Here is a 20,853-nt window from a genome sequence, read left to right as displayed (position 1 = left end):
GTCAACAATTGCCTCTAACATCATTTTTAGGAAAACCTTTCGTCTAACTACCCTCTGTCTTGTATCTGTAAGAGAGAGCTCCAATTAGGTTTCTGTTAAAGGGTTCTTTTGTCAAACTAACAGCAAGTGATATTTTAGTCTCCTGTGGATGTTTCAGGGAGGTAGTAACAATGCAATAATTGTGAAAGAAGCAAAATGCAAACTTCAAGAATTCTTTATAGAAGTCACTGTATTGTAGTAAGTGCAATAAAAACAGACAATGAATCAGTACAATTAAGATATTTGTGCTGAGTGTTTGTCTTTTCAAAATTAGTAAGTTAAAATATAAAAACTATATGTTCAAACAAATGACATTAGGAAATCAGTATACATGTAAATCCTAAAACTAAGTAACAGGAGGATGTAACAATAAGCAGTACAGTTTCTTAAATAATTTAGCCTTCCACAGTGTTAGAACTTCTTGAGTTTTGTTTCTTACCATAGAAAAACTTTGTAAAATTGTAATGATGCTTCTCTTTTTAAAAAAAAATCCTCAAACTACTATATTTCCCTTCTCCAAAATCAACAGATGTTTTGTTGCTTTATTGAATTTGGTTATTTAATACAGATAATTTTCACCATTAGTGTGCCTGGTACTATACAACAGATGAAGTGTGTGTGCTGAATAGTTATGGTACTGTAGTAATATACATAACTGGTATGGCAGAGAAGGTTTATTAATAGCTATCAATTGTTCTCCATGTCCACTGGGGGTAGAACAAGAAGCAATGGGCTTAATCTGCAGCAATGGAGATGTAGGTTAGATATTAAGAAAAACTTTCTAGCTCTAAGGGTAGTTAAGCTCTGGAATAGGCTTCCAAGGGAGGCTGTGGAATCCCCATCCTTGGAGGTTTTTAAGAACAAGTTGGACAAACACCTGCCAGGGATGGTCTAGGTTTACTTGGTCCTGCCTCAGCATGGGGGGGCTGGACTAGATGATCTCTCAAGGTCCCTTCCAGCTCGACATTTTTATGATTCCATGACTTAGCTGTGGGCCAATATGCAAAAAACAATAAGTATCACAATAAAACTTAAAACTAAATCCAAAATTATAAAATGTTAAAATACTTATAAATACAGATTAAAAAAGACATACAGCATTAATTTGTATATGATCACCATACCACTTGCTTTTTCCTTATACTATACATGGCATGATAATATACCTATCTATACATGGTAATATACATAAGTATTTGATATGGGTCACCTTAAAATATAATCTTCCCTCTTACTTTCCCTGAAAAGATCAAAACCAAATTATAGGTTGCAATTAATTACACCTACATTTGTATCCAATAATTTATTTACTAAGTCAAAAACGAAGATAAATTACCTGTATTAACTACTGTGGAATCTGCTGTCCACATACTGCAGTAAAGACTAATATTGATGTCACTTAAGTTGGTACATGTTCAGTCTAGTGGTGAATTTGGCTCCATATTGATAAACAATTACTTTCTTTTGGGCTTTCCCATCCCACAAAAAAAATCAACAATAAAACTTGACTATAGATGACCATTACAGTTCCCATGATATTCTGCATGGGAGTGAGAGGGGTTTACAACAGAGTTGATAGAGCTACCCTAATTCCAGTTCCATTCAGTCTGCCTCCTGAAATTCCACTAGTTGTTAGTGAAGAAGAATCCTATATCTGATATTTTCTCTTTTATCTATTGTTGAACATTGCTGCTGTTAAACTCTTAAATATAACTATATTATTTTACTAGTGGGTGAAAGGAACTAATATAAATGTAAGCCAATCTAAAAAGCATATTAAGAGGTTCCATTTATTCCAGCCAGATGCCTGCACATATTTGAAAGCAAGCAACTGCAATAATAATCTGCTGCTCTCTCTCAACTGATGAAGCAAACTAATTTTAAAAGCAAAGGGGACTGGAGCCCATGAGTTATGAGGAGAGGCTGAGGGAACTGGGCTTATTTAGTCTGCAGAAGAGAAGAGTGACGGGGGATTTGATAGCAGCCTTCAACTACCTGAAGGGAGGGTTCCAAAGAAGATGGAGCTAGGCTGTTCTCAGTGATGGCAGATGACATAACAAAAAGGAGCAATGGTCTCAAGTTGCAGTGGGGTAGGTTTAGGTTAGATATTAGGAAAATCTATTTCACTAGGAGGGTGGTGGAGCACTGGAATAGGTTACCTAGGGAGGTGGTGGAATTGCCATCCTTAGAGGTTTTTAAGGCCCGGTTTGACAAAGCCCTGGCTGGGATGATTTAGTTGGTGTTGGTCTTGCTTTGAGCAGGGGGTTGGACTAGCTGTCATCCTGAAGTCTCTTCCAACCCTAATCTTCTATGATTCTATGACCAAAAATAGTTCAGTCACCATGATTACAGATTTTAAAAGGATTTCCTAGCATTCAAGATCTTGGAGCAGCTCCATCACTATTCTTCTTCTTATAAGTGCTGGGTCATATTTTGTTTCTAAGTTTGTGTTATTGATATGAAAACTTATATATCATTTCAATTTTATACAAATAAAGGATGAAGCCTCTCTATGTTGAATATCCAGTTTTCTTTGTCCTTTCCAAGAGACAATAACTTAAAAATTTCCTAAGGGGGAATTGAATCATGACAGCTACATTGAAACAAAGTATTCAGATACAAAACAATGACTTGAAAATTGCATATGGCAGTTGACACTAATGACACTATGTCAGAGTTTTGGTTGTACTTGCTCTAAGAAAAAGATTTATTACTCATTTTGGACAGGTGGACTTATTTTTGCTGTATGTTCTTTTCAGAATGTAACAGGAAAATTTTTTTTAATATCTTGCAATGTTTTCAGTCCAGTGGGAATTTCAACTTAATGCACTAAGTACCTTAGTTTCTGGAGGAGATTGATTTATTTTATTACCTGAATGTCATAGGCAACAACCCCACTAAATGAAAATCCTAAATAAAATGTAACATTTTCATTTCCTGGAGGCACTGAATCAAAATGTAAAGGCAAAATATGAATCTGCCCAACATGACCCCGTGCAAATACTTTTCCCTTTTCCGTCCAGCCATTCACTCTTTTTAAGACACTATGAACTTTGCCTATTTTCCATACATCTCCATGTAGCCACTTCATTCGTCGTTCATTTAGGGAGCCATCAATTAATTTATCAATCCTAGTCTTGTGCACAAACTTTCCTAGACCGTTGCCTTTTCCCAGGAAAAAATGTGTGTAGATTCTCTTTTTTCTTGGAGCAATGTTTTTCATCTTGACGTCATACAAGCGCTTCATGGACTGAAGAGCGGCTATGAGAATATCATTTTTATCTGGATTAGATTCTCTGTCTAATGCATCATCTGGCCAGTACAGTAAGGTGAGCAAAAAATGGGCACTTGCTGGAAATGCTGTTCTTCTCTGTTTGAAGAATCTATTGCTGAGTTCTCTAAGTGTTTGAAAAGGAAGAAGTTTGGAAGATCCAGGAGATAAACATGCTAGTGCGATGTGACACAAAATGTAATTGATGAGATCAATGTCCTCCAAGCTTCCTTTCTGTGGGTCTTCAGGGTATAAGCTAATTATTTTTTCTAGTTTATTAACTGACCTCTCATCCTTCGAATCTGACAACAATGAAAGAATGGTAGTGACACTGCCACCACCATACTTATAAATGTTCATGCTTTTGACTAGCTGGGTTTCAGGTCCTCCTTTTATTACCACAGTAAGGGAATCTGAGGTAAAGAATTTGGCATACACCTCAGACTGTCTTTTCAACCACTTTCTGGGATTGTGAACTTGTTCTTCCTTCTCCTCTGCTTCATTTTCTTTGTTCTGGTTTTTATCTGTTTGGAAGTAACTTAGATCTTCTGAAATCCACTCCAGAGCATTATAAATGTTCTGGCGTAAGCCTTTTAAACGACTGTGAAGCTTTCCCCAGGGTTTTTTAATTTCCTCAGGAATGTAGTCCGTTAGCAAATAACGCACAAGCTCAGGATGTTCCCCTTGTGTGTTTCTGGGAAATACCTGAAGTGTAGACAGAAATTTTAGTAGACGACATCCCACTTCAACCTCTCCAAAATAACCAGCATTGTTCATGCTGTCGATCTCTGACTTTGCAGCCTGTTGTGCAGCCCTGAAGCATTTCATAGCTTTAAGGGCAATTTCTATCATCTCAATGACTTCACTAGGAGTGGCTTCATCTGTCTCTTTGTCCACAGTAAAACTAAACCATTTCCTGTACACTTGACCTTCTGTATCCAAAATAAAAGAATCATATGGCAAATGAGATTTGGCTACCCCTGCCCAATATTCTGCATCCTCAAATTTTTCATGATTGTAATGCAATCGAGCAAGCTGCTGGGCAAAGTAGGCATCTTTTCCCAGGCATTCATATGCAGTTTTTAAAACCTCTATAGCTTTTTCACAGTTTTCAACCTTACAGACATGCTCAATGAATGGAGAGAAGAGGCTGTCAGTATTGTCTCCCCTGCTCTTCTTGTCACGTCGTATGAACAGATCTCTGATGAATTTTATGAACTCTTCCCGTCCAAATCTGTGCTGAAAAAGCATTTTTTCCTGGAGAAGATTCATTGCAATTTGACTTTGAGGCTGACTTCCTGAGAGTTGGTGCAGAATTTCCTTAGCAACCAGATGATGTATTATTTGAACACATGAAATATAGGTGGTATTTGCTCTTAATTCAATGAAAATAAGTTTTGCCTGTTCACTTAAGTTGTTTTTGAAATCATACTCTCTCTTTTCTGTATATGCCCCCAGCCCTAGGAAAGCTTCACAGTGTGATAATGAAATGTATGAACCATGTACATAGGAATTGAGCAAAGCAACATACTTCATCAAACTAGTAACTGGGGAGGAAAGGTCTATGCCTTCCTTCCAGTGCTCTACAAACTCTGTGACATATGTTTCCTTGAACTCCTTACTCATCAGGACAAACGTAATTATAAATTCAGGCTTGAAGTCTTTCTGCTTTTCAAGCTTTTCAATTTTGGTTTTAAACAGGTGTTTCTCTTGGTCTGACAGTTTGTGAGTGACAGCAACTGTATCGAGAGGAGAAGCTTTGCAAAGCTTTTCAGGGACATTAGATCGTTTACAGCACATAAGGATGAAACAAGGCTTGGATGAATGACCTCTTCTAGCTGTCATTGCATCCATTAAATCATTCTTTAATTCATCTAGATAATCTTCATCATAGTCTTCAACAAGGAGGAGGACTGGGAGAGAATTCTTCGTGTCATTTTCATCATATTCTCTAAAATTAACTGCATGTTGGGAGACAGTTGCAACTGGATATGAGGAATTGACTACAGCACATCTTAAATCCTTCCTTCTTTTCCATAGTACTTGCCTTGCAATGGTGCTTCCTCCACTTCCAGGTTGATGAAATATTTTTAGCTTAGCCACAGACCACCTGATTCTGTTCTCGTGCAAAATGCCATCTAAGATTTTATGAACATCTCTGCAGGCATCACGTTCAATGACTTCTCCACAGCCCCCTTTATCAGCAAGCCAGAAATTTTTCCAGCTGACTTTCTACCTTGGTAAAATGTTTGTTCTATCTCTTGTATTTCTTTTGTGCTCAGAAGATCCAGTTTGATATCATCACATTGATTTGTACACAATATTTCAAGGGAAAACATTTTCTCTTCTTCCAGTGTTGGAAGCACACACAGACCTCTTGTGGAAACTGGTAAACGTCTGGGACATATTGTAGAAGGCATCATGTTTTGAATAGTGGCATCTACGTGACTTAGCTTCATGCCCACAATGCTCCTCTGTTCTAGTGTCTCAATGCTACAAGATGCCTGAGCTAGGTTAGCCCACTTCTCATAATTTTCTTTGGACTCTGCAATGCATATGATATAATCCATACCATTCATTTCTGTATAGAATTCCTGGAAGGTGTCTACAATTGGCTTCTCCACAGGTGATGATAGTAGGAACAGTACCACAAAAGATCCCTTTGGAAGGATTTCATCACAGATAAAAGAAACGGCTTTCTTAAGATACTTCTTTTTCGTTCTAATCCAAGTATTTTCATCACAAGGTTTTTCATCCCCAAGGAAGTCAATACGTCCATTGCAAAATATCCAGCTGGTGTAATCATCTAAGCCCAAATATTTTTTAAATTCAGTGGTGTTCATCTTGCTTTCATTGGCATAATTTTGCAAGAAATGCAAATTTGTTGCATGATGCTCTCTGTACTTGGCATGTAAACCTGACACATTGGAATCCTCATCAAAATCAAATACACAGAAAATATTCATGCGCATTAAAAAGTTGACAGACTTAAGAGCTTCCGTTCCACATCTGTTTGTGACAAGGATGTAACTCAGATAGTCATCTATATAGTTCTTTCCATCATTTAATAGAACTAATAACTTACGCCCTAAATCTTGGGAAGTTTCTATCTGGTCTTCATTCCTGGAGGACTCGGCCATTTCTCTTCTAACATCCCTCTCTTTTATACCCTGAATAATAAAATCCACTTGTTCTTCATTCTTTACAGGTTCAGAATTGGCCTTAAGTCTTTGATAGAGAACTGGATTTTTTTCATATATTGTCTTATTGCTGTTTTCGTTAAATCTAGGTAAGCGTACTTGAAAAATCTTCCCCTTCACTGTACTGGATGATGGTTCAATGTCAACCTCCACCACAAAGCGTTGGTCTTGAGTGTCCTTCTCAATCACTTCAATAAAAACAGGAGGGCGAATGCAAATTCTTGCAGCTTCTTGGTCAGATGCATTGAAACATTTTGCAATGTTTTTATCCAATGCATCAACATAGATGTCTCTGTTTCTGACTGGCACACCTATTATCTGCCCATGTTCATAATCCTTGTCACCTTCAAACCTGTCCATGACACCAAAGTGTATCGTTCCATTACTTCGGATATTCATGCAGGCTGAGCCAAATCGAATCACTTCAAAGGCAAACTTTGCTTCAAGCCGTGGTCTGTCTAGCTCCGCAGCAATGGCAAAAGATTTGTATTCATGGCAAGGGGTGATCAAATCAATGACTCCTGTTTCGGGAGAAAGGACTGTGTTTTTCACATACTTAAAATTAATATCTTGAGTGCCAAATGGTCGAAATCGGCTCAGAGTTAAAGCTTCAACTCTTTTTTTATGCACTGAATGACTTTTCCCATTTTCTGTCCTGACAAGAGTAGACACTGATTTTTCCATGTCTTCCCTGCTAGACTCTTCTAGTGGATCAGAGATGTCTGTTTCTGAAGCTGCATGCTGGTGAAATGTTACTTGAGAACTTGGTACACTTTTAGGCTGTTTGATTTGGGTGGTCTTTAAGCCACACTCTCTCTTTTCAGCTGGTGCATTAGCTGTTGTAGGCATGTTAGAATTTCTCATTTTCACTTTCTTTTCCTGAGCATTAGTTGTTCTACCAGTGTCACTCAAGATTTCTGGAGTCTTACAGCTGGGATTATCTGTTTGCCCTATACCTGCTTTTTTGTTCAAACATTCCAAAAGTTCATTTCTTTCACATATAAGTACGTGGATTTGGCCTTTTCTCATACCAATGCTTTTGAGAAAAGATTCGTCTATTTTTCTAAGCACTGGACCTGTTACTTCCTCCTCCCATAGCTTTTTCACATATTCTTCTTTTATTCCAATGGACGCTAGCCAGTCTCTGACGTGACACTCATTCCATTCAGCCAAAGGTAACATTTTGTAGTCTAAGAATAAAATAAGTTTTAATAAAAATAAATAATAAATCAGACAAAACGTGAGGTCACCCTGAGCAATTCAGCATGCTGTATTCTCGTAGTTATAATCCTCCTTGAGAGTGAGCATGTGTATGCATGGGTTGGAGGATTGAGTATAAAACGGGATCAGGAACTCCTACATTCTGATTCCAACTCTCACTCATTTGCTGTCTAGTCTTGGGCAAGTCACTTAGCCATTGTGGGTCTGAGTTTCCCAATCTGTAAAATGGGAATAATACCTATTTACCCACCCTGCAGGGCTGTTGAGAGGATTCACAGTTGTGTACCATACAATGGACCAGTTACTTGTACTTATATGTTTAAAAAATAATTATGGGGAAATATCTTAAAAGCAAGGTACATACCCATTTTCTCTTGAAGTGGGTTTATCCTCCTGCTGATAAATGAAGATCTAAAGTAGAAGCAAACATACATACATAATGTGTTTCAGAATATCATTTCCACGTTGTCCAGATTTACTCTATCTATACTGTCATTAATTTTTTGCATCATTTTTCTTTTTATTTAAATTATTTCTTCATTTTCAAAATCCTGGATTGCCATCTAGCTTTTCATAGTCTTACATAAAAGTGGTGAAAAATAAATCCAGTAATATATAGAAAATAACATGATAACTGATTAGTCATGAACTTGGGAGCTTAAATTCATAACTCTCTAGACACTAAAAATCATGGGCTGAATAGAGACACTGGATTCAATTCTCATTACAACAATCTATAACCCACTAACTCCCCTCAAGCTGTTTCCTCCCTCCCCTTTCCCCGCCTTTGTCTGGAGAGGTCTTAACAGGCCATTTCACCTTGAATAATCCCTTAAAATATGTGTTAACTACTTACGCTAAACAATCTGTTTCATTCTGTATTTAGCTGTGACATGCTGGTTAAGTTTCCCAGACCTGAAGGAGAGCTCTGTGTAAGCTTGAAAACTTCTCTCTCTCACCAACAGAAGTTGGTCCAATAAAAGATATCACCCCTTGTTTCCCTGAGGGCTTGTCTACACTTACTACACTGCAGCCTGCCGCTGTAGCACTTACTGAAGACACTACCTACATCAATGGGAGAGCTGCTGCAGTCAACGTAGGTACTCCACCCGACCGAGAGGCAGTAGCTATGTCGACGGGAGAAGCCCTCCCGCTGAGATTGTGCTGTCTACACTGGGAGTTAGGTCGGTACAACTGCCTCACTCAGGGGTGTGGATCCGACGTAGTTATAGCAACGACATAGTTATAGTCTGAACAACATAGTTACAGCAACGTAAGTTTGTAGTGTGAACCAGGGCTAAGTAACCCCTCTCCCAAGTGCTGCAGTCACACAGTCTGTTGCTTGCAAAATTGGGAAAACACCTTAGATTTCCCCCATTCCACCTCCTTCTTACCCAAACATGGCACGTTAATGCAGCCAAATTAATATTGATAACCACAGTGATAATGGGCCCAGCTCTCAAATAGTGCTACATAGACCGGACTTAACCCTTGACTAATCTCCTGTATCACAGAATCTCCTGCTCATCTCATTGCATCTGCATCTCTAAGAGCGTGAGCTGGATACATTTTTCATTTGAGAGACGCTTGGGGCTGCTTGGCATCCCATGGTGAGTTTTAGGGCTTGGCTAGATGATGAATTAGTGTGCAACCAGAGGGGTGTACGCTAGAATGTGTTCCAACATGTCACACACAAACTGGCTTATGGAGACTCTACTGGCATGCACTAAAAATTCCCTAGTGAGTATTAACGTAGTAACAATTTACATGCCTGCAGTGTGCACTCACACCCTGTAGACAAGCCATAGGCTTAATTGGACTTCCCTAGAAGTGTCTACTGCGGGGAGGGGGCAAACATTTTGGCCTGAGAGCCACATCTGGGAATAGAAATTGTATGGCGGGCCATGAATACTCACAAATTTGGGGTAGGGGTGCGGGGGGGGGGTTTGAGGGCTCTGGCTGGGGGTGCGGGCTATGGGGTGGGTCCAGAAATGAGGAGTTCAGGGTGTGGGAGGGGGCTCCGAGCTGAGGCAGGGGGGTGGGGTGGGGTGGGTAGAGTGAGGGTCTGGCTGGGAGTGCGGGCTTTGGGGTGGGGCTGGGGATGCGAGGTTTGGGATGCAGGAGGGGGCTCTGGGCTGGGACTGAGGGGTTCAGAGGGAGATCAGGGCTGGGGTAAGGGCTTGGGGTGTGGTGGGAGTCTCGGGTGCAGGCTCCAGGCAGCGCTTTTACCTCAAGCAGCTCCCGGAAGCAGCGACATATCCCTTCTCTGGCTCCTACACGAATGCGCGGCCTGGCGGCTCTGTACGCTGCCCTGTCCGCAGGCACCGCCCCTACAGCTCCCATTGGCTGCGCTTCCCGGCCAATGGGAGCTGCGGGGGCGGTGCTTGGGGGTGGGAGCAGCGTGCAGAGCGGAGCCCCCTGGCTGCCCCTATGTGTAGGAGCCAGAGGGGGGCCATGCCGCTGCTTTCAGGAGCCGCATGGAGGCCCCTCCTCCCCCCGCTCCCTGACTGGAGTGTTGGACCGGAGCAAGCCCCAGACCCTGCTCCCCAGCGGGTGCTCAAGGGCCGGATTAAAACAGCTGGCGGGCCAGATGCAGCCTGCGGGCCGTAGTTTGCCCAGGCACATATGCCACCTTGACGCCCGGTAGGGCCCATACAGATAAGCCCTAAGCTGTCAGAAAAAATGTTCCCCTTCATTTAGTGACAGTTCAGGTTGCACAAGCACACAGCCACCCACCCCAAACCTTACAATCGTAGACATCAGAGTTGCCTCCATGCCTTCATACTGCCTACAGCATTGTGATAATGCACTCTGACACCTCCAACAGGTACTGAAAATCAGTTCATAGGACTAGAAGGGACCATCTGGGTCATTGAGGCCAGTCCCTGGCTAGCAAAGGCCACCCTATTATCTAATCCTGTTCATAAATGTATCAAGCTCCATTTTAAAACTATTAAGGTTGTTTGCGCCTGCTATTCCTGGGGGGGGCAGGGACGTTCCCAGAACCTCGCTCCTCTGTTGGTGGTGAAAAACCACCTAATTTCCATCCTAAATTTATTCATGGCCAATTTATAGACAACAGTCTTCGAGTTTAAAGACCCATTCTCACGCCCTGTTTTCAAAGACAGCAATCCAATCCCCTCAGCCTTCACTTTGCTAGGCTAAGTAAGCCAATACACACTCCAGCTTCATCCAATTTGCATTGTAACCAAGGAACAAAACAAAACAAAAGTGATGCAACTTAATAGCAACTTCTGCAGCAGTGTTAAACCAACTTAGCGACCCAGTGACTTGGCGGGTGTGACAGCCAGATGTGCTGCCCTGAGCACCCTGAGGTGGCCCTTAAATATTTTGCCTTTCCTGGCTTTCAGAGGTTTAAGCCTGGGCGCACCCAACTTTCTGGAAGGGCAGGAGGCTGTGCTGGGCAACCTAACTGCCATTTTAACCAGGGGTTTTGGCAGTTAATTCCACAGGTTTTTTGAGAAAGTCTAGGGATAGTTAGCTAGAAAATACAGTCCCAGCCCTACTTTCCTGGGTTATATTTTAGACAAGGGGCTGTTTCTGCGCACTAAGTTGCATCGCTGTAAAAAAAACCACCCTGACAAGAGGCGTACAGCTTTCGGCACCAGGGTACATCAGTGTAGACACCCTGGTCAATTACAGTGCTGCAGTTGGCCTCCGGGAGATGTCCCACAATGCCTGTTCTCGCCTCTCTGGTCATCAGTTTGAACTCTACTGCCCTGCCCTCAGGTGACCAACCGTGAGCTCCAACCCTTAAATTCCTTGGGAATGTTGTAAGTCCTCTTCCTGTTTGCTCGGTGATGTGTACAGTGGTCTCAGCGCATCTTTCCAGGTGACCATGCCTGCTCCACGCACCAGGTGATCCCCTGTTTGGAGCAATGTCAAGCTGCTGGCGCGCATCAGCATTTGGGGAGAGGAGGCTGTCCAGTCCCGGCCTATGCTTCAGCTATAACTATGGACAGATTTCACAAAGCATGACAGAAAGGGGCCATGACCGGGACACATTGCAGTGCAAGGTCAAAGTGAAGGAGCTGCAGAACACCTACCACAAGGCGCGGGAGGCAAACCACCGCTCCAGTGCTGCGCCCACGAGCTTCTGGTTCTACAAAGAGCTGGATGCGATACTTGGTGGCAACCCCACCTCCACTTCGAAGGCCACTGTGGATACTTCGGTGGCTTGCATGCCAGTCGAGAGTGGACTGAAACGGGAGGAGGAAATCTTGGATGAAGATGTGGAGGGGGCGGGGACCCAGAAGCAGAGGACAACTTGGAGGTCAGAGATGCATGGAGCCAGGAGCTCTTCTCTACCCCAGAGGAGTCTAGCCAGTCACAGGTGTCGGAGTTTGGTGAAGCGCAAACAGGACAGGAGGCCCCTGGTAAGTGGCTTTGATTTTGGGAATCACTGAACTGAGTTGTTGGGTGCAGGAGGGTTGCAGGAATCAGGCTTATATCTATACTGGCAATTTATGTCGGTATAAATATGTCGCTCAGGCATGTGGGAAAATCATACCCCCAAGCGATGCAGTTATACTGCCCTAACTCCTGGTGTAGACAGCACAATGTCGACAGGAGGACTTTTCCCACCAACATAGCTTCTGCCACTGCAGCCTTTTAAGTGCAGACAAGCCCTGAGTGTATCCGTAGCCGTCATGCGTCAGATGGAAGCATTTGACTTCTTGTAGGGTAATAATCCTCCCTTTCCCCGTCAGATCTGAGGCTGCCTCGCTGGACTGAGACTATTCTTCAGTTAGGCCACTAAACAGCCAACACAAGGCTGACAGAAGTTTCATTCTAATTTTAATTACTGCATTAAACCTGTTATATTGTGGTCTGGATTCCACCTCTTCACCTGCACAAAGGCCTGTCTCCCTGCCCTTCTCTGCCAGTAATGCATCTAAGGGGTATATAGTCCACACATTGCCTCACCTAGGGCCACTTTGTGAGAGTTCCCTTAAGAGCCTGCTTAATGCTGCTTTGACTTAGTGGATTTTATGTTGGTATAAAGGGGCCTTCGACCAGTGTAGTTTATTCCTATACTACAAACTCCTCATCCAAAAGCAGAGTGTGCAAAATATAGCCCAATAATTCAATTATGCAAGAGAGTGAGAAAACAGAAATGTAACATTAATGCCTGCAAATAAATATTTATAAAGGTCCCTCAAGCAAATTGAGACAACAGACAGAGTTAATGACTAACAACAGGTGCCTCAGAATATGTCAAGGAAAATTTGTAAGTACAAATAATAGCCACAGACATTTCCGTACCAGACTACGAAAGATAAATTCTGCTCTCTCGTGCCAGGTCAGTGGAGGCGCGTTTCTACACAGCCGAGATCTAGTTCCATAGTGGCAATTCCAGGCTCCTACCTGCTCCAGGGATGTGAATGGAGGTTTAAAGGCAGAAGAATCATAGAGTGGATAAAGAGAGCAGTTTGCAGCACAAAGGCAAGTTAAGCAGAGCCCCTGATATGAACTATGTTTTTGGAGAGATGAGAAACCCTTGCCCCTATAACTTTGATGGAGAGTAGATGGAGAGGTGAGTATAGAACTGGAGAAGGATGGTCCAATTCCTGTGAAGGAGGGGAGAAGGGTCAGCAGGCTAGTGGGAGAGCCTGGTGATAGGGGCTTAAAAAGGAATGGGGAACAAATACACACATTTAAGTAAACAGCAAGACTGCAGAATAGATGTGAGTGAGCGATGGGTATTTGCTACCAGTTCAATCACCCCCCCCTTCCCAAAAATTCTTTTGCAAAAGCAACTCTAAGGCTGTACAAATACTTTAAAAATTATTTTCTTTTTAGCTGAGCTCTTCACAGCCCCTGGGTGGGGGGGCCGATTCAATGAAACCCTTTCCCCTGGAGTAGACAGGGAATGTTATTTCCACGGCGGGTCACAGCCCACGCCCTGCAGTACAATGGGACCTGACAAGGCAGCCAGAGCTTTTGAGGAAACGAAAGTTATTTTTGACAGTCCCGGCTAAAACTCGCCACAAGGGGGCAGCAAAGCTCGGGGCACAATTCCCTTTAGCCCATATGCCCAGAGCTGGTGCCGAAAGGATGGAGGACCCCTCCCCCTTTTAGGGTGACAGCAAGTGTGAAAAATCAGGAGAGGCGGTGGAGGGTAATAGGAGCCTATATAAGAAAAAGCCCCAACTATCAGGTCTGTCCCTATAAAATCAGGACATCTGCTCACTGTAAACCCCCCCCCGGCACTGGGGGGTGCTCAGTGCCCGGTTCAGCCATTTTACTGCCAGGGACCAGGCACTGGGGAGAGGCCCGATGTGCTGCCCCCAAGCCCCAGCGCTGGAATCCCCCCAGCAGCCCGAGCCCGGGAGAGGAGGGGCCCGCAGCGCCTTCTCCCGCAGCCCGGCTCGGAGCGCCCCAGCGGGGTGGGTGGGTCGGTCAGTGCGGGGCGGGGGGTGCAACGCTGCCATAAATCCCTCCCCCCCGCCCAACGCCAGCGCCCGGGGCTGCCTCACCCGTCGCCGAGTCCCCCGCGGGGGGCGACAGGCTCCTGCCCCGAGCGCGGCACCGCGTCCCTGCCGAGGGTTTGCAGCCAGCGGCACCGATCACGGGTCTGATGCTCCCAGCAGGGCGAGAGACAAGCGGCTGCCGGTCCGGTCCCCCGCCGCCCAGCCCCTGCCTCCCGCAGAGACAGCCCGGCCCCGCCAGCGCCTGGAGCTTGGCCACGAAGCCCCCCGGGCACAGGCGCTTTCCGTGCCCAGCTGGCGACCCCGGGCTGTACCGTTCGCCGGGGATGTTTCCCTGCCCGCGCCGAGCTCACCGGGAGGGCACTCACGTTGCACTAGGCCCTGCCCTGCCGCCCACGCAGTTTTAAAAGATAAATAGCGGTGCTAAAAAGACCCTCCCGGGCTTTCACTTTCGTTTCCCAGCCGCGGCTCAGCGCCTGTTCGCAGCCTGCCCACACCTAAGGCATATGGCGGGCACCGTCTGCACCTCCCTTGACCCCGGGGTTGTTCCCAGAGCTCGGATCGCACCCTCTGCCTGGCTGTTTTATCCTCCCTACCCTTCATGTCTTGCTGGCCCACACAAATGCAGCATCCCTTTAATGTTGGATATTTACTGTATTGGGGCAGCTTCTGCACTGACAGGAGTGGGTTTAAAGACCCCGCACTAACGCTGTGGGCGGATCGCTCAGTTCTGCTTACCCCCTACTAACCTCTCAACTCCGCAGATACCTGCTTTTCTTGCACAGGCCCCAGCTCCCTCTCGGAAGACATAGCAAAAACCGAGTCAGTGTTGTTGGTGGCATTCACAACACAGCTGTAGACTCAGGGTCCCACTTCTGGGCCAGAGAAATGAACAGAGTGGTGGGATCACATCGTAATGTGGGGTTGGGCTGACAAGCAGTAGCTGCAGAACTTTTGGTTGGGAAAAGCTACATGCCTGGATCAGGGTGCTGAGGTCAGCCCAGGCCTTCAGCGCAGGGACACCTGCGTGAAAGATGCACTGACAGTTGAGAGGGGAGTGGGGTCTCCCACGCTGGAAGCTTGCAACACTATTGCTATCCGTCAGTGGGAAATCATTTTGGAATTGGAAAAGCCGTGGGGGGGGGGGGGGGAGGGGAGAGAAAGAGAGGCGGCATTGTCATGCGAGTGTGCAGGGCCCTGAGTCGCCTTGTGCGATGCAGATCTGTGAGTCTCAGTAAAATGCCGGACATAGTGGATGGATTCGCAGCAAGGGGGCTCCTGAACTGAGCTGGGGCCAGTGCTGGACCACATAGCCCGATTTTGGAACTAGCCCACCTTGCCCCAGAGTGCATCCCTAGAAAGGGCTGCTTTTCTGTGGTTATGCAGGCATTGGTGGATCACCAGGGATGCTTCACCAACATCTGTGTTGGCTGGTCCCGGATGTTGCATGATGCTCATATCTTTAACACAGGGCTGTTGAGACAGCTGCAAATAGAGACATTGTTTCCTGACCAGTGGATTACCAAGGGCAGTGTTGAAATGGCAACAGTAACCCCGGGGGATCCAGCCTACCTCCTGCTCCCCTCACTCATCAAACTCCACACCAGCCACCTCAACAGCACCAAGGAACAATTCAGCTACAACATCAGCAGGTGCAGGAGGACAGTTGAATGTGCTTTTGGTAAGCTGAAGGGACACAGTCACTGCGATCCAGTCTTGTTAGTAAGTAACACCAAAGATATCCCAATGGTTATAGCTGCCTATTGTGTCCTGCATAAGATCTGTGAGGCAAAGGGGGGAGGGGGGAGAGGGTGCAGCTAGGGTAGAGGGCCTCAGTTCGAACAACCAGATACAAGGGCTATTAAAAGAGCTTAACACAGTGCTATGTGGCTGAAGGAGGCCTTGAAAGAGACTTTCCTTAATGCGGTGTGGAGGCCTGTGCTTTACCGATCCCAGAAGGGTTAGGGGCTGATAGGAATTGTGTGGTGCTTGGTGTACAGTTGTTAATACACCTATTAAATTTGTGGTGTTTGCTGTACCTTTATAAATATTACACTGTCACTGTTCATATGAGTTCCATCAGCCTGCACAATATCATGCTCTCAATAGCCTTAGTCATTCCACGGCATATATTGTGAAGTAATAAAGATGAATTAGTTTCCCAAAAAATAGATTTTTATCGTGTATCAAAACCAGTGCACAAGTGCTATGTTGCAACTAAAAACCCAATACAATAAAAACTTCTGAAATAAACAGAAAATAATTTAACAAGGAGAAAGTCAAAATGGACATGAATATTCTATCCTACAGCAACCATGGCTCTCAGAGGCCAGTGAATGTGAAGCTGTGGTTTTCCTGTGTGTCTGTGTGAAAAAGGCAGTGCTAAAAGAGACCTCTCACTTGACTGTCTAATTGTAGCCAATTATTTTATTTGATCATTCATTTATTGTGGGTGGTGTGATGTTAGGATTATAGAAGTATAAGACTGGTTAGTAGTTCTATACCTCATACATACTCGTCTCTTCCAAGTAAGCAGGGCTGAAACACGAGGCCTAGAGCCTGAGGCCGGTAAGAGTTTAGCTTAGCCATATTAGCCCTTAGAGTTAAGAAATGCTGTATGTAAGTAAGTGACCGAAGAATAACCTGATGACACAATGAAAAAAAAATATACCAGTGAGTGGTATTGCAAAAAATTAGCTGCAAGATTAATTTTAGATTACAAAATGCCCTAGCGGCACTTTTAAAACAAACAAACAAGTTCCTTAACCACAGGATACAGGTTGTGCGTCAGTGCTGAGAATAAAAGGAACTATACACAACCTATGGAAAACAGGGTACCCCAATATTCTTGGGGGACACAATACAAATTAGGGAAAAGGTGGTTGACACTTTCACACACACGCACAGGGTATGAGGTATAGTCAGAATCACATCATAAAAGAGAGTGCCCCGATTGGGAAAAATTGAGCTCCCTATGGGAAAACTCCAGCAGGAACCCTCTGTCTACTGATGATCAATCCACGAGTGACCCATCAAACCCTAAGACCATCTAGGAGGAGAGGAGTATAACTATAGCTATAATTTGTGCATGGATAGATGTAGGATGTGGCTGTGCTTGGATATTCATTGTTGGTCAATGAATTTTATTAAAGATATTAGAAGTTCTAGTGAATGTATGTGTTACTTTCCTTGGTCTTCATGTGTTCCTAGAGACTCTAGATCTGAAACAAGTGGCAGAGGGAGCTTTCACTCTGTTGAGCTTGAGACTGTAGCCACCAGAGCCAAACCCACAGTGGTGTATACAACATTGCTAAATGATGCACAACGAATGTGCGGGTCAACTGACACTATTATGAACAGTTCCAGCTCCAGCACATGGTGCGCATGCACTCTTGGAATCCACACAGGGACCATCACTCAAAGAAGAATAAAAGGTAGGTCAACCAGCGTTTACAGCGTCTGTGTTTGCTGCTGGAGACGCCCCATCCGCCCCTCCCATTTCTGCTGGGACTCCTGGGGCTGTCCTCTCCACTGTCTGAAAATATTCACCCTCCAGGCCCCTCTGTTCACGATGTAATGCAGCACAGGCTTGCAGGATCCCAGAGAACATGTCCTCCAGTATCCCCTTCTTTTGCCTCCTCATTTGGCTCAGGTATTCTGTGGGTGTGGTGGAAGGACCCCTCAAGGCCACTCTCTTACCGCTTCAAAAGTTATTTTCCTCCCTTGGTATCCTGCTGTTAATTGATTTATCTCCTTAGGCTGACCTCACACTTGGTAAAGCAACCCCCATCCTTTCATGTATTTATACCTGCTCCTGTATTTTTCACTTCATGCATCTGATGATGTGGGTTCTAGCCCACGAAAGCTTATGCCCAAATACACTTGTTAGTCTCTAAGGTGCCACCAGGACTCCTCGTTAACACGGTTACCACTGAAACCTATGCTCTCTGTGCATGTCTCCACTGCCCTCTGGTGGATGGAATGTCAGACTCAGGAGTACTTGTGGCACCTTAGAGACTAACAAATTTATTTGAGCATAAGCTTTCGTGGGCTAGAACCCACTTAATCAGATGCATGAAGTGAAAATGTTTATTGGCCTAGTGGTTGCAGCATAAAAACTCTTAACAGTACTGCACAAGCAGGGATTACCTTTAGCTCTTTATTTAGGAGTAAATATGAACATACTTACCCAGCCCCTGTATCCATCTCAGAAACCTGATGCCTTGCTCAGGAGGAGTTTAAAAAAAAAAAAAAAAAAAAAAGGCAAAACCTTCCACCTTACCCGTTTTGCTTGGTTATCTTTAACACAGGTTTTCACACACACCCCCCCGAAAGCCATGCTATTTCCATGAAAACAGCAGCAGAGAGTGCCCAGCTTACTTTCTAGTCCTACCCATCTTCCCAGACTCCTACTGGTGAACAGCCATTTTCACTAAAAAAGGGGAACACGCCTCAGTTTCTAAACCTATTTGTATTTATTATTGAGTACAAGTCATTATTTAGTAGAATTATAAAAGAACTGTACATTAGAGGTATAAAAATATGAAATAAGGCTTTGAATCATCTTAGGTAAAACTACCATTTTTTCAAGCTTTTAAAACCATGTAACTTGCACAATTTGGCATCTTACCTTGATATCTGGTTTCATACAATGTAAAACTAGGAAACTCCCAAAAATGTAAGCTTCAGAAAGGTGACTGCATTAGAAAAAGAAAAAACCCCCCCCCCATAGCAATGCCCAATCACACAAGTAACCGTCAATAATTTACTAGTTTACGACACAATGGCACAGTCAGACAAATTAAAAGCTGCCCTGTCCACATGATTTACCCATTAACAAAAACAGACAAATTAGTTCCATTGAAAGATGCAGTATAGCTTTTCCTCTTCCAGTTATTAAAAAGTGGTTAACAGAAAACACTAGAAGGGTTTTGTTTTGTTTTTTAAAAAAAGATTTGGCATGCTTTATACTTGTACCATTTAAATTTGATACCACTTTGTAGTAAAAATTAAATAAATATAAATATGTTAAATAAATATATTGTAAAAGAATAATACACATGTATTACATCAACCCAGCATTTCTTAATGCTGTTCACACACTTAATGCTTGTCACAGCTTTAGGGCCACTGAAAAGGAATACTGCATCCTTTCAAATGTAAAGAAAATGTATATAAGCTTCACCTTGGACATCATTATCAATCCAGACATACAGGAACTCAGGTTCCATTGCTTATTACTACTTTTGTTCACCAATTAAAAATGTGGTCCATAATTTCACTGTTCTTTAGAGCAATTCATATTTCAATCTCTTCTCCCCACCGGGTCACATAGCTTCTGGCTCAGTAACCGAAGACCTTCTTAAGAAGAAAGCAAGGAACAATTCCAGCCAGACAGTTGCTGTGTTCAACACACCAACTGGCCCCCTTTCCTACAAAGAATCTAGAAACGGACATCTGAATATGCTTCTCCAAATTATGGCATAGCTCAATTCTTAATACTGTGATCCAAGCCAAATACTGCCATTTCCTTTCTATGAACATTTGGCTGATCTCTCAAAACACCATGGCATGGAGTCTTGCATTTGTGAAGTAAATAAAACTGACCGATTTTTCCAATTGGTAATCGATAGGATGGCATTGTATCTACACAAGAAGTGCAGACTAATATTCCAGGGTTGCACTTGTTAGAAATTACATTCTCTTTACAGGTTTTGGATATTTTTAGATTATTCCCTTTACAATCACTGTATTGTATCTAAGACACTGTTTCAAATGCAGAATATGGCAGTAGTGCAATAGCAGGTTTGGATGGTTTGCTACAACTAAAAGGCTCCTTTTCCAGATCCTAATGCCTAGTAACGATATGGTTTCAGTCACTGTGTTTGATTCTGTGCAGTAAAATATATGACTTATAAAATCAAGTACAATGCAAATATGTTCAACAGCAGAATGATGTTTACCCACAACTATTTGCACTCCATTTTCATTTTCTTTCTTAAAAGCTGCCTTAGGATAACTCCACCAGCTTGGTTCAATGCTTTGCTGAAGTTAGCACTCATTCCTTGTGCTCCTACTGTACTTTTCCTGCTCCAGCGCAGACACAATATAAGGCACGTTTGGAAGCTTGGTTTCTTCAAAGAGACATTTTACTCTCTGATGATCCCACTAGTCCCTGCTAAAGGTAGGCCAATTTCACAGCCCTATGCTTGGAATGCTCATCACAGAGAAGGGAACTCCATCCCCACCCTCTCAAATGGTATCTCCTGGAAGTCTTTGCTCTGCAGAGTCCTGACTATAGTAATGCTGAAAGAGTCTTTCCCCACTGCAGATTTGCATTGCGTGGTAGGTGTGAAGGAGAAGGCGAGGGAAACGAGATGTGAAGTAACATACAAAATAGTCTGGGATAGAGCCCAGCGTCTCCTGCACTTCCAGGGGCAGTTCTCTGTAATGATGTTTCTAAGGAGAAAGAGAAAAAAAAATACAGACAAGCATTCTTTATAGGGTATTCACTTTTTTCCTCTATGCAACATACTAAAGAGATGCTCAGGAACAAGAAGCAGTTTAGTGGCCAAAGAAGCCTTACTAAATGACAAGTGTCATTTTATAGTGGTGGATTGTTGGTAGTAAAGTGGAACACCACCTAAGATAAGCCAATAAAAAGATGGTT

General features: G+C 43.7%; 2 protein-coding genes and 1 long non-coding RNA gene across 5 annotated transcripts in view; 1 reads left to right on the top strand and 2 right to left on the bottom strand.

Moving 5' to 3' along the window:
• Positions 1-198: 198 nt before the first annotated feature.
• LOC128847304 (sterile alpha motif domain-containing protein 9-like) lies at positions 199-15,634 on the bottom strand. Its single transcript, XM_054046704.1, is given in 5 exon segments — positions 199-5,538; positions 5,541-7,700; positions 8,096-8,142; positions 11,799-11,951; positions 14,498-15,634. Coding segments are annotated over 3 exon segments (4,803 nt in total). The 5' UTR covers positions 8,100-8,142; positions 11,799-11,951; positions 14,498-15,634; the 3' UTR covers positions 199-2,899.
• Positions 14,096-20,271, top strand: LOC128847307 (uncharacterized). Of its 3 annotated transcripts, none has more exons than XR_008446891.1 (4): positions 14,096-14,141; positions 15,655-15,905; positions 17,394-17,617; positions 20,189-20,271. It is a non-coding gene; the product is annotated as an uncharacterized LOC128847307 (long non-coding RNA). The 3 variants fall into 3 exon arrangements; XR_008446890.1 differs by lacking the exon at positions 14,096-14,141 and adding an exon at positions 14,232-14,327 and having other exon boundaries at positions 15,655-15,864; XR_008446889.1 differs by lacking the exon at positions 14,096-14,141 and adding an exon at positions 14,232-14,327.
• The window catches only part of ERN1 (endoplasmic reticulum to nucleus signaling 1), a 59,340-nt gene continuing 57,126 nt past the window's right edge, over positions 18,640-20,853 (bottom strand). The window contains exon 22 of the mRNA XM_054046705.1: positions 18,640-20,642. Coding sequence (XP_053902680.1) covers positions 20,436-20,642 — 207 coding nt within the window. The 3' untranslated portion in view covers positions 18,640-20,435. The remainder of the gene's footprint in view (positions 20,643-20,853) is intronic.

This window comes from Malaclemys terrapin, chromosome 13, assembly GCF_027887155.1.
Source record: "Malaclemys terrapin pileata isolate rMalTer1 chromosome 13, rMalTer1.hap1, whole genome shotgun sequence".
In the NCBI taxonomy this organism is placed as follows: Eukaryota; Metazoa; Chordata; order Testudines; family Emydidae; genus Malaclemys; species Malaclemys terrapin.
This window is presented reverse-complemented; position numbering and strand designations above follow the sequence as displayed.